The sequence below is a fragment of the Phyllostomus hastatus genome, unplaced genomic scaffold, assembly GCF_019186645.2.
Source record: "Phyllostomus hastatus isolate PE091 unplaced genomic scaffold, TTU_PhHast_1.1 phas_scaffold_501, whole genome shotgun sequence".
Classification (NCBI taxonomy): Eukaryota; Metazoa; Chordata; class Mammalia; order Chiroptera; family Phyllostomidae; genus Phyllostomus; species Phyllostomus hastatus.
In genome coordinates this window covers 39,731,800-39,744,658 of record NW_025334033.1, presented here as the reverse complement: position 1 = coordinate 39,744,658, position 12,859 = coordinate 39,731,800, and the positions used below count along the sequence as shown (strand labels likewise).

The 12,859-nt window shown below is 39.0% G+C and overlaps 1 protein-coding gene and 1 non-coding gene across 2 annotated transcripts in view; both read left to right on the top strand.

Moving 5' to 3' along the window:
• Window positions 1-12,859, top strand: part of CCDC175 (coiled-coil domain containing 175) — a 58,970-nt gene that overhangs the window by 17,413 nt on the left and 28,698 nt on the right. The window contains exons 6-9 of the mRNA XM_045823636.1: window positions 1,737-1,859; window positions 4,442-4,551; window positions 8,166-8,247; window positions 11,095-11,231. Of these exons, the coding sequence (XP_045679592.1) occupies window positions 1,737-1,859; window positions 4,442-4,551; window positions 8,166-8,247; window positions 11,095-11,231 (452 nt within the window). The remainder of the gene's footprint in view (window positions 1-1,736; window positions 1,860-4,441; window positions 4,552-8,165; window positions 8,248-11,094; window positions 11,232-12,859) is intronic.
• On the top strand, window positions 8,519-8,625 carry LOC123808979. Its single transcript, XR_006783865.1, has one exon. It is a non-coding gene; the product is annotated as a U6 spliceosomal RNA (small nuclear RNA).

The following is a 12,859-nucleotide window of genomic DNA, read 5'->3' as shown; positions in this document are numbered from 1 at the left end:
ATTAGAGCAGCTTTACAAAAACAGGTGGTGCCTGGATTTGATCAGGGTTTGGGGGCCAGGTAGTTGGTCTATCTCTGGTGATCCCCCTGAGAAATGGCTACAGTTAGGATACTTTCAGATGCGAATAGCAGAGGCCCTGACTTGAACTGGTTAGACGGTAGGGGCATTTATTGTCTCACACAGTAGGAATTCCCAATGCAGAGCAGAGTTCTGGAGGAGTTAAGTCAGTGGCTGCTCCCTCCTCTCCGTCCTTCTTAATGCTGGTTTCTCTCAAGGTAGCAAGATGACTGCCGGTGACAAGTATACTCTGTGCTTCTTTATTCAAGTGAAAACAGGAAAGCCTTTCCTAACCAAGGACTGCAAATCTTCTTGCCATGTCTGATCGGGCCAGGTTAAGACACTACTGTCCCCTGGCACAGTAATGGATCCTAAAGGAACCCCCTGTACTGGCGGGCTAGACCAGCTGTAGTGGGTGTGAAGGAGGCAGCCACCAATATCCCCTGAAGGCACAGGACAGACATAGTGACATCCTGTTAATCCCCTTTACTTTCTGTGAAAGAGGAAAAGCAATTACAGTTATCAGAGTCTTCCAACCCATAAGATCTCCCCTAACACACACCAAAATGCTTTTCACTAATATTATATCTATAATTGCAAGACCTTGGGAGAAGGCTTAAGCCAAAGCCTAAACACAGAATTCTAACTTTTAGCAAAATGTATTTATTTATTTTTAAAAATTTATTTATTTTTTGACAGAGGGGAAGGGAAGAAGAAAGAGAGGGAGAGAAACATCAATGTGTGGTTGCCTCTCATGCACCCCCTACTGGGGACCTGGCCCACAACCTAGGCATGTGCCCTGACTGGGAATCAAACCGGTGACTTTTGGTTCACAGACTGGCGGAAGCTCAGTCCACTGAGCCACACCAGCCAGGGCTTTCAGCAAAATTTATTAATCACCAAGTTTCCTTCAACTGTGCCCCAGTGTAGATATAATTGCTAATAATCCCATTCATTCAGAGTAGCCACTTTGGGTGACTTGGCTGGTGGCTTTGATGGAAAGTTGCCCAAACATACGTTTTCATAACTCTTTACTGCAGAGTTGAACACATTTCCTCAGGCCTTACTAACCTCTTAGTTTCCTTTTCTTGATGATTCATTTTGCCAGACAAATTCATTGATGTGTTTGATTGTGATAACAGTGCGACATACTTAATATTTTGACAAGTGATCAGATTATGTTTGAAAAGTGGTAAGAAGTTGTCCAGGGTTGTAAGCTGCCCAGTCTTCAGTGAGTCTGCGTCCTCTGTCTTCAGTCCATTCTGTTGCCCGTTAAATACTGTGAAGTTGGGTTTCCAGACACAACTCTTCATTCTTTCCTTTGACTCTCCTGATCTCCTAGCACACTGTAAATCTGGTAACTATTGCTATGGTATTTTACTCATAAATTGCTACAATGGCTATTTCTTTTGTAATTTGCCATTAATAATCATTGTTTTAGTGCTCTTATAAATTTACTATTTCAATATTTTATAATGGCAGTTTGGTTCTCGTAGTTCACTCTTTTTCCTATGATGCTATGAAACAGGCAAACCCTTTTTTTTTAGTTGTTGGTATACTGAGATTGACTATGGTATGCTTAGGTTGAATGTGAATTAGGTTGACAAAATAAAAAAAAGATTTTTCTAAACTTTGTTGTCCTCATAAGCTTTTTGATGGGTTTATGTTTATCACTACAGGTTGCTGAACAAGAAAGTCTCTGTGAACTTAAGAGACAGGACGCTTATCAAAAGAAGAAAGAATTGGATAAATTAAGGCTTAAAGAGGCAAAGATGAAAGAAAAAATGAATACCACCACAGTGGTAAGAAAGAATAAACCTTATTTTTCAAGCCCAACCCCGGGCACCTCAATATACATGACCCTTAATGAGACGGGTAAAGGTGTTTTAAAAAAGGGATTGATTTTAATTTACCTCTTTGTCGTTCTGGAAGAATATTTTATCATTTTCTGATAAAGTGTTACAGTGCAGTTATGTTTTCTTCTTCAGAAATATGGTGGGAAGAATGAAGTTTGGCATGCTTTAAGAACAAATTACATTTGATGGGCCAAAATACTGTAAAAATTATTTTTCAAAAACGCACACAGAACCATCCTAGTGCATACAGAACCATATATAACATCTCTATGATATTGCTTTATTTTACATAACAAAATAAATAACCATGGACAGACTCCTTAGTTCTGAATGTGTGATGATAACAAAGGATTTAGTCTCTCAATTTATATTGGCAATAGGAACATGCATATGGAAAGGGGCCCATTTGTTTGAGTTAGAAGATACTTCGGAACTCTGTAGTTCTACTTTTTAAAAAAATTAATAACATTGAGTAAAAGCCAGTACTATGTTGAATATTTTGTGAGGACCATCCTTATTTTAAAGATAAGAAGACTGAGGCTTATGGAAGTGACTATAATTGAAAAGATTAATGTTAATACCACCTTCATGTTATTAAAACAGAAATGCCTGTTAGTCTTCTATCAGAGTTAGTTCAATTAATGAGTCCTTCTTTCTTCTATCTGTATTGATGAATACATGTAACACTATGTATGGGGCAATGGTCGTACTGTAACTTCACACATATCAGAACACTCTTATCGGAACACTCAGTTAATTCCATTATACTTTGTATAGGGTGGTTCTGATCATTTTAGTTATAACATACTAGCTGATATCCAATTATAAAACACTAGTACAATACAAATTTTCCTTCAAATATATGCATTTAAAAATATCATCATCTGTTTTCTGAACATCAGCATGGTAAGGAAGCGTGAGTCAGGCTCAAAGGAGAAGAGCATAAGGGCGGGATAGCACAGATTTCACCTGCACGCCCAAGTTCACATCTCCAGTTTGGGCCCCATGAATTATAAGCCATGAGCCCTCCGAATTCCAGCTTGCAAAAATGAAGTACACGTTCCTTTACCTGTATCCCAAAGATCTCTGAGGCCAAATCAGACAAGGCTTAAACTTCTCATTTTTCCTCTCCCCCAGTGTAGCCTGTCCACCCCACCCCAGCTTCCTGGTGGAGAATGGTATTTACAGTACAAACCTGAGTGTCACAAACCTGGGCTCGACCAGCTCAGAGTTTTCTCACCTATAAAATGCACTAATACTATTGCCTATTATTGCAAATGGCTCTTGTGGAGATCAATGAGGTCATGCCTGTATGGCTTTAGCTGAGTGCTGTATGTTTAGTAAAGTTTGTTCCCATTACCGCCGGAGATTAGAAAATAACATTTGGGCGTGGAACTGAGACAATAGGGGATGTCAGATTAACCTTCATGCAGTACCTTCAGTTTAGAAAACTCTGAGGGCAGGTCAAGCGGACGTCGTGACGGCAGAAAACAGTAACAATGTGTGTGACTCTCCAGGTGGCCTACAAGTCCACAGCAGGAAGGACTGAGGGTTAAAGGTCACCGATGTCAGGCCTGGCGGCCTTCAGCATTTACTCGCTCATCCTGATGATTGGTCAGAGTCCTTCAGACACTCTGCTGGTTTGGGGTGGCAGTTCTAGGACTTCAGACCCCTGTTACTCTGGAACTCATTATGGCCCAGCATTTCAGTCACGTGGGTGCTTTGGAGAAAGGAAGAGTTTGGGGGAGCTGCCACTCCCCTGAATCACCTGCGTGATGGAGAGCACCTTTATACTGCCCACAGGTGTTTCTGTGACCCACACTGGTATGCAGGGTCCGACGGCACTCAGTAATGTGTCCTCGGGACTCTGTGCTGGGAAGCTGAGGAACTGGGTCAGCCGCGTGCCCCTTACAAGCCCAGATGCAGACCCAAGGCTGATAGGTTTGCCTCCCTTTTCTTTATTCCGACACTGCACTGGAAAAATGTGTTTCGCTATGAATTTTTATCCATATTTCCTTTTCAAAATTATGCTACCATTTTTCACAGTATCCAATTGTTTCATTTTCAAACTTCTGATTAAATATTAATAAAGAAACATTTTTTCAGCATGAACATAGCTATCAATTCATGTAAAGACTCCATTTTTTTCACTTGTTTATAATATTCATTCTACTGTCCTGGAGGAACACTTTGAAGACATATATGAAAATATAGATTTATTTATTTTTATAAAAGATAGTCAAAATGAATTCATGTCTTGAAAGTTGTTTTTATAGTTTTCACATCCTCACTGCTGTATTTGGTTGCTCTCCCTCCCAAATTTGGGGGGTTTTTTTGTGATGATTTCAGAGTTATTTCTGTCCAAGTTTGTACTTTGAAGAAACAATTATAAGGGTTGGTTTCTTTTATTTTAACTAAAGGACAAAGTAAAAGTTGAATGAGTGATACCTGAATATTAAGTCAATTGAAATGTTGTCACGAATCATCTGACAATGATTGAATGCCATAACTTTTAAAAATTTCAATAGGTTCTTACTGATCACAATGTAGAGATAGAACAACTGCAAGAAGCAATAAGACATTGGGAAGAAAAGATTGAAGAAATACAGAAAGCCTGTAGGACCCTGGAGAATAAAATGTAAGCATGATACTTCATAAGCATGATACTGAAGCATTTCTAGATATTACGTTCCTTTCCTTAAAATTTTTTAATTAGATGAAAATTAGAATATTTTAGTTTACTAAAATTTGTGTAATGTCAGCTTTACAGAAGCATCTCTTTATTTTGTAATTAATTGTGTGTTCAGGTGATCAAGAGAAAATATGGAGGGTGATGCTGTCAGCTTAGGAAAAGGAAGGGACTCTGTGGAAGGTGTCACCTCCACTCCAGTTCCTGACTCCCTGTGAGCAAATACGCCCCCAGAAGACATTAGCGGGGCCTGCCACAAGGCTACAAGTCACCTGCCCCTGCCGTTACAGTGGCTTTTCTTAGACAAGGTGGACTCGCAGAACATACGGATAAAACATGGGGAAGCCTCAGGGCAAAACCTGTCACCCATGGGGCATGAACCAGAAACTTCAGGACATTTTCCATTCCACCCCAAGGCCCACAGTCTCTCTTCCTTTTGCAAAAATGTTTCATCCTTGTCTCTTTATCTACATGCTGTGTTCTCTTCCTGGTGAGCCCATGGGTGAGCATGGTCATTGTAGAGCCATCTGTCTTTAGAGACTGGCCAACAGACTCTTCTGGGAGAATTCCCACATTTCTCATCAAAACCTCTTTGACTCAGCTCTGGACAGGAAGGTGGGGTTTTGTGGTACAGACTTGGCTGCTAGGCCTAACCCAGGGTTCTCCAGCAGTTTAAAAGACAGGTTGTGAACTGAGTAGATTCTGCAGAAGACAAGTAACTTCACATGTGGAATCCTGTTATGATATGGCTCATTTCTACATATAAAGGTTTGAATGCACTGTGATTAAAATTGTGTCTTCTAAAGCAGAATTCGCACAGGACAATAATCATCAGCACTGGTCCACAAAATGGGCCGTGACCTTTGCACTCAGTGCCAGATTGATAATAGGAAAACTCAAGCATTAATCTGATTCCCACTCAGAATAAGAAATCTTTTCCTTTGAAAGTGAGTCAATAGGTTTTAGTTCTGCCATGTTTTAAAGAAAAACTAGGCCAAAAAATCATAGTAAAATATATAGGTTAGCTCAGATTATTTCTAGGAGTTATGATTAAAAATCTTGCTATGCTGATGAAATTTTATTTATAAGCATTCTTCATGTTAGCTAACTATTTTAAATATACGTTCAAGAAGGAAATGGGGGTCCTTAGCTGTTCCACAAATAGTGGCTCATCTTTTTGGCCAACCCCAACTTTTCAAGAGTTTTCTTTCTATTGGAATCTCACTGAGGACAAGTGTTTTTGATTAATTTGGTGATTGAAGGTATAGGTTAACCCCTTTTGATTAATAAAACTTTTTCCTCTTTTTTACTTGGCGAATTTTTAAAAAATTCTCTTCATTCTTTTTATTTTGCCACTTAGTTCATTTTCTCTGTCAGTGAAGGTGAGGAGAGGTAGCCTAGTTTTTGCTTGGTGGATTTCAAGAGCCAGTTTGTTTTATAGGATTCTCTAAGAATAAATTATACAAGAAACTAAAATAATCTGCACAACTCCTATTAATCTGTAAACCTTAATGTTCACCCTAGAAAATCTTTAATTTGCAAGCTTGTTACCTATTTGGAGGACAAAATAGTGTGGGAAAACAAACATCACACAACCATGAATTTAAGTTCTGTATCACAGGTGGCAAACACAAGGCCCATGGGCTGAGTCCGGCCCTCCACTGTGTTTTATCCAGCCTGGCGGCACCTAGTTTTCCCTGGCGGCAACGCCGAGCTCCTTGCCTCTAGTTACATTTATACAGTCCTAAAATGACATCTGGCCCTTTGAAGGCAACCGCGAGGCCGATGCGGCCCCTGTGAAAATGAGTTTGACACCCCTGGACATGTACACAGTTAAGAGTACCTCAGTGCTCCACAAGCCCAGGGGAGGTATTGATAGTTTAATCCTTGTTTTTTGTTATTATTGTTATTAATCATGATGTGTTTGAAGAATAAAGGTGGATCAGTGCCTACCTTTCTAAATTGCTATGATCTTTCTTTGCCATTCCACTGGTTTTTAACACACAAGAAGTAGGGGGTTGGAAGCTAAATGTTGCATATAAATGACATCTAATTCGTGACCCAGAGTATATAATACCATCATAGTGCAGGAGACTATGGCAATTATAGATGCTTTTTAAAAGGGCTGAAATGGCTTCAAAATTTTCAGGGTTACCAATGACTTCTGTCCTGCCAAACCTCAGTGGTCTAGTCTATTCCTTAAAGCTTTTGAATTCTTAACAGAATGTGACATAGGTAATCACTTTTACCTTCTGGAAATCCTTTCTTCCCTTGGTTTGCTGAGCCTCACATTCTGTTACTTTATTCACTGCACTGATCCTTCTCAGGATGCTTGACTCCATCCAATGCTTTCTGACTCTAAAATTTTGGAGTTCCCAGCTCTTTTCACTATTCTCCATACATGATTTTATTCAGTCTTATGGCTTTAAAACCCTTCCACATGCCAATAACTCCCAAATTGATATACCCAGCCCTAACCTCTAAATTCATATACTCTATAGCTTATTATACCTCTTCTTTTGGAGGCTATCTATGAGATACCTCAGCTATAACATGTACTAAACAGAATTCTTAATTCCCCAGCTCCTCGAAACTGCTCTTCCTTCAGTCTTCCATGCCACCATTTCACCAATCAATACAAGCCAAAACATAGACATCGTCTACCTTTCCTGCTTTCATCACTACCTAACCCTAACACTAGCCAAATCCAAAGGCACGTCCTGTTGCCCTCATCTCAAAATATATCCTGAACCTAACGATTTCTCACCACCTCCACCATTTATGAGTATCTCTTCTGGATCACTTCCATAGCTGTCTACATTGTTTGTCTTCCTATACTGGTGTCTTACTCCATGGAGTAGCCCGGGTCGTCTTTACAAGATGTAACTCAGTTCATGTCACTCCTCTGCTGTAAAAGTCCTTCCCTGGTTTCCTCCAGGATGAAATCTGAACTTCTGCTTGGTCCCCAAGACCTTCTACGATCTAGTCTCTTTTTACCTCTCCTGCCTTCTCATACCCACTCTTTGTAAAAAACACTATCCTTGTTTCTGCCTCAGGAGGTTATCAACGGCTGTTTCTCCTACATGAAAAGCTGTTCATTCGGATCGTCACATATGTGGCTCCTTCTCGTCGTTCAGGTCTTTCACAGGTCATTCTGAGAGGATTTTCCTCTCTAAAGTAGCAACCTTGCTCTCAGGCTTTCTCAAATGTCCTTTGCCCGACTTTGTGTTCTTTCAGCACTTAACACTGTCTGAAATATGTTATTTGTTTATTTTGTGATAATTTGCTTATGTTCTGGCTACCCTACTAGAGTGCAGTTTTTACGGGAGTAGGTTCTTTGCTTGTGCAGCAGCTCCTGTACCTGTAACACATGCAAAGTGCAGGTGTTCAATAATCATTTCTTAAATGATTGAATATAATAATAAATAATTAATTCATCAGTTCAAACAATAACTTCTTTTGTTTATTATAATGGCTATGTAAGTGAATATGTTATGTAGGGTGATGCAGTTTTGCTGAAAAACATGTTTTAATAGGGATTTGTTTGACCTCCTTTGTTCAAGGAATTTTTTTAATAAGAACAAGAAAGAACTGAATGAAGCCTCTACTACTGAAAAAAATGATTTATTGCAGAAGATAAAGGAGGTAGGAAAACAGAAATGATGATCTTTATAATTAGGTTTTATTTTTAGTTAATATTTTAAATAAATGTGAGGAACGTGAAATTTTCCAAAAGTACATTTTCATGAACTAATAAGAATCATGATAATTAACAGTTACTCATTGAAAGATTTTATTCCCTCCCCAAATACTTTAATTGTATAGATGAGCAAAGATAGTTCTTGTGAAGATAAACCATTTTCTCGGTAGTGTTTCACGTGGGTATGGTTATTTTACGTTAAGACCGTCCATGACTGTGTTTGCTTCAGCAGCACGTGTACTAAAATTGGAACAATACAGAGAAAATTAGCATGTCCCCTGTGCAAGGATGGCATGCAAATCTGTGAAGAGTTCCATATTTTAACGACTAAAGAAAACAGCAAAATGAAAAAGGACCTGACCATATGGGAAAGTGTATTTGCCAATGATACTTCAGACAAGGGTTTGGTCTCCAAAACATATAAGAACTCACATGACTCCACACCAGCAAGACAAACAATCCAATTAAAAAATAGACAAAGGACCTGAACAGACACTTCTCCAAAGAGGACATACAGAGGGCCTAGAGACATATGAAAGGATGCTCAGCATCACTAACCATCAGAGAGATGCAAATTAAAACCACAATGAGATACTACTTCACACTGGTCAGAATGGCCATCATTAACAAATCACCAAACAACAAGTGCTGGCAAGGCTGTAGAGAAAAGGGAACCCTAGTGTGTTGCTGGTGGGAATGCAGACTGGTGCAGCCACTGTGGAAAACAGTATGGCATTTCCTCAGAAAACTAAAAATGGAACTGCCTTTTGACCCAATGATTCCACTGCTGGGACCCCATGAGCCCCATGTTCATAGCAGCATTATTTTCAATAGCCAAGTGCTAGAAACAGCCTGAGTCAATCAATAAATGGATGGATCAAAAAACTGGGGAACCACACATTGATGTTTCTCTCCCTGTCTTTCTCCCTCCCTTCCTCTCTCTCTAAAAACAAAGAAATAAAATCTAGAAAAAATAAACAAAATGTGGTACATTTACACGATGGAATACTACACAGCAGAAAGAAAGAAGGAACTCTTACCCTTCACAATGGCAAGGATGGAACTGGAGAGCATTATGCTAAGTCAAATAAGCCAGGTGGTGATAGACAAACACCATATGATCTCACCTATAAGGGGAATCTAATCAACAAAACAAACAAGCAAGCAAAATAGAACCGGGGACATGGAAATAAAGAACAAATTGACAGTGACCAGAGGAGCAGGGGGAATAGGGACAAGAGGGGAAAGGAGTGGAAGGGTCAAGTCAAAGAACATGTATAAAAGACCCAAGGACAAAGATAATGGGGATGGGAGGGGGGATTGAATGTGGTAGGTAGGCAGTGGGTAGGTCAGGGGAGAGTAATAGGAGAGAAATGGGGACAAGTGTAATTGAACAATAATAAGAAAAAAAATTTTAAAGACTATCCATGACTAATGGACAATTTTCATGTTAATTAATTAGAAAAATTAGGAGCTTCTTGCTGCCATGTGGTACACATAAAGTGTAGCAACCCATATTGCTCTTAATAATGTTACTGAAACATTTAAGTCAGATTTAGCCCCCAGGGGAATTTGCTGGACATTTGAAACTTAGGTTAAAAGAACTATGATATTTTAAGTAATTAAACATGGGTGTACACTAAGATTTCTCCATAAAATATCAATGAAGCATTTATTTTGATAGTTGAACAGAGGGAAAATACAAATAAAGTTTAACAGAAGTGCCTTGATTAAATGTCATAGTTTAAAATATATTATGAATGATAAATATAAAATAGTACATATAATATAACCCAATTTATTTTTATAGATACACAAATATACATGCACACCAGTCCCAGACTACCTTAATCCACCTTCTTGTTCTATTGGGTCATGGACCATCGCCTCTTAGCTTCCGATCCACCCTTCATCAGAGGGTGAAGCTCTCTGGGATCCCACACTAACATGATGGGACATTTATCAGACTCAACACCTGGATGAGCTCTAAGTGTTGACTTTCGTCCCCCTTGTCATGTAAGAGAACCAAAACTCAGTTTTCAAGTGATTTCCTCCATATCTGTAAATGTCCTGAGGTAAAAGGATTTTTCGGTGAAAAATGGATTAAAAATAGATTTATCACTGTGGAGTCTTGCTTTCTTGTAGAAGTGGGCCTAATAATTCCTCAGTCTCTTGTTAGTTCTTCAACACTTAGAAAAGTTTTCCCCAGCTATTTTAGTAATCCCCAGCCAGAAGATTATTTTGAATTATTGAGCACATCATTGACGCTCAATTTATCTTTTTCACTGCATTTGATCAATTCAATAGAAACATCCAAACATGAAGGTTTTACTTTGCCTTCTTCAGAACACTAATGAGTAGTCATTTTTGGTCCTCAAATAGAAATATTTAACAAAAAGTAAGTATAATATTCAGTCAAAGAGGCTGTGAGCAAGAGCTTCTGCTGATGTTACACTTTACTTCCCCAGTGTGACTTACCTTCTAGAAGAAAGGCATATGTCATAAACGGAATGATCTTAGTTTATTAATCCCAATTTTTATTTAAATATTAATTATTACTCTGTGGTTTTGCATCAGTGTTAGCTACTTTTCTACACTTTTGTCGTAATTTATGGAAGAGGTCCCAAAACGTGTGATTGCATGTTGGACGTAGAAATCGCTCACTCACCCTTGGTGGCATAGCCAGTCTATGCTGAGCGGCGTGCTCGTGCTCTGCCCATCCAACCCTGACTCCCGGCAAAGGAACTGGGAAGCAAGTCCTCTCTCTACCTTAATGACTTTTTTTTTCCTAGATGGCTGAAAAAATACACAGAATTCAATTAGAGAACAAAGATCTACATGAGAAATTGACTACTCTTGCCAGACAATGCGATATAGTCGTACAGGAGGAGGATAAAGTTTTTCTGCAGAAAAAGAAAATCCATGATGAGTATGTTTACGATCCATTCACGATCCATACATGCGTGCCATAGTTATGGGGAGCTTTCCTTGCTGTCAGAGTGGTAACTCTCCAATTAAGCCTATCCTCGTTTTAAAAGCTATTGACAATGATATAATATTTGTTACCTAATAATAAATACACACACTCCTAATCTTTCTCTATAATATTGAGTAATACTTTCCTCATATGGGTCATTTTTAATTCATAAACATCAAATGCATTTTTTTTTACTTCTAAACCATGTTCCTGAAAGAATAATCATACTTTCACCCTACAAGGCAATCTGGAGAAACTATGAGATCTCCCCTCATCAGAAGCTGGCTCCACACGTGCGTCCCCTGTGTCAGAGAAGGGTTAGGTCCTTGACGCAGTCCTCTGATGTGGAGCCTGGGAAGTTATTCAAGGAAATCCCTATCGTTTACTACTCATTGGACTCCCTTTAAGCAAAATGGCTTGTCGATACCACCTCCCAAATATTTCTCAAATATGTCCTATCCTTCTCTCCAACTTCATTTTTTTCACCTCTTTCAGCCTCTTTGGTTTGACTTTCCCCTGAAAAGTTCTTCCCACTTTCTCCATCTTGTCTTCCTCCCTTACACCAGAATGAAACATCCCTCTAATGCCATGCCTTTTCTTGAGTTCCTGCATTGTAATCAACTGGGTCCAAATCCCTTTGTCCTACTGAACTTCGAACAGATCAGGGCAGTGGCTCTGTCTCCCTCAGCACAATATCTCCAAGATCTTGTGCACTGCTTAGCAGGTTGTGGGCATTCACAATTATCTTCTTAACGAATTTTACAGAATGACATCTGGCAAGCATACACTATGTAAGCAATAACCCATCTCTGCACTTGGAGTTAAATCTCACGGAAGTGTAACTATAGTGTGCAGGCCCACTTATTGGAAGGCCGAGTTTATGGGCGTTGCTGTTGCCCTGAAGCCACAGAGAGCTGTTGCAATCTTTTTATCTCATGCAATAGAACAGCTTACTGAGACTAAAACTTAATATTCTTCAGGCAGAAACTTTCCTCACATCAATACTAAGTTATCTGTTTGAAATATAAAATGAACTGATGACAAATAGTCATCAGTTGAGACGTCGACCACCTTTATTGGTTTTTGTCCTTTTCAGTTGGCCTGCTGTGACAAGATGGCATCAAGTGGGTGACTGAGACAGCAGCAACTTAGTTCTCACTGTTCTGGAGACTATATATCCCAGATCAGGATGCCAGCACAGTCAGACTCTGGCCAGGGCTCTCTCCCTGACTTGCAGATCAGCCACTTTCTCATTGTGTCCTCGCACGGAGAGAGAGAGCAACTGCACTGTTGTCTCTTCTTTAATTCAAATACTAAAATATGTAACTTAGAGAGTAAAAGTTACCTACTCTCTCCACAGAGAAAATTACTGTTAACAGTACACTATACAAGCTTTCTAATATATATACTCATATTTATGTATGTATATACTGTATATATGTGTGTATATACTATATATGTGTATGTATATACTATATACGTGTATGTATATACTATATAAATGTATGTATATACTGTATGTGTATATATACTATATGTGTGTGTGTATACTGTGTATATGTATGTGTGTATGTATGTAT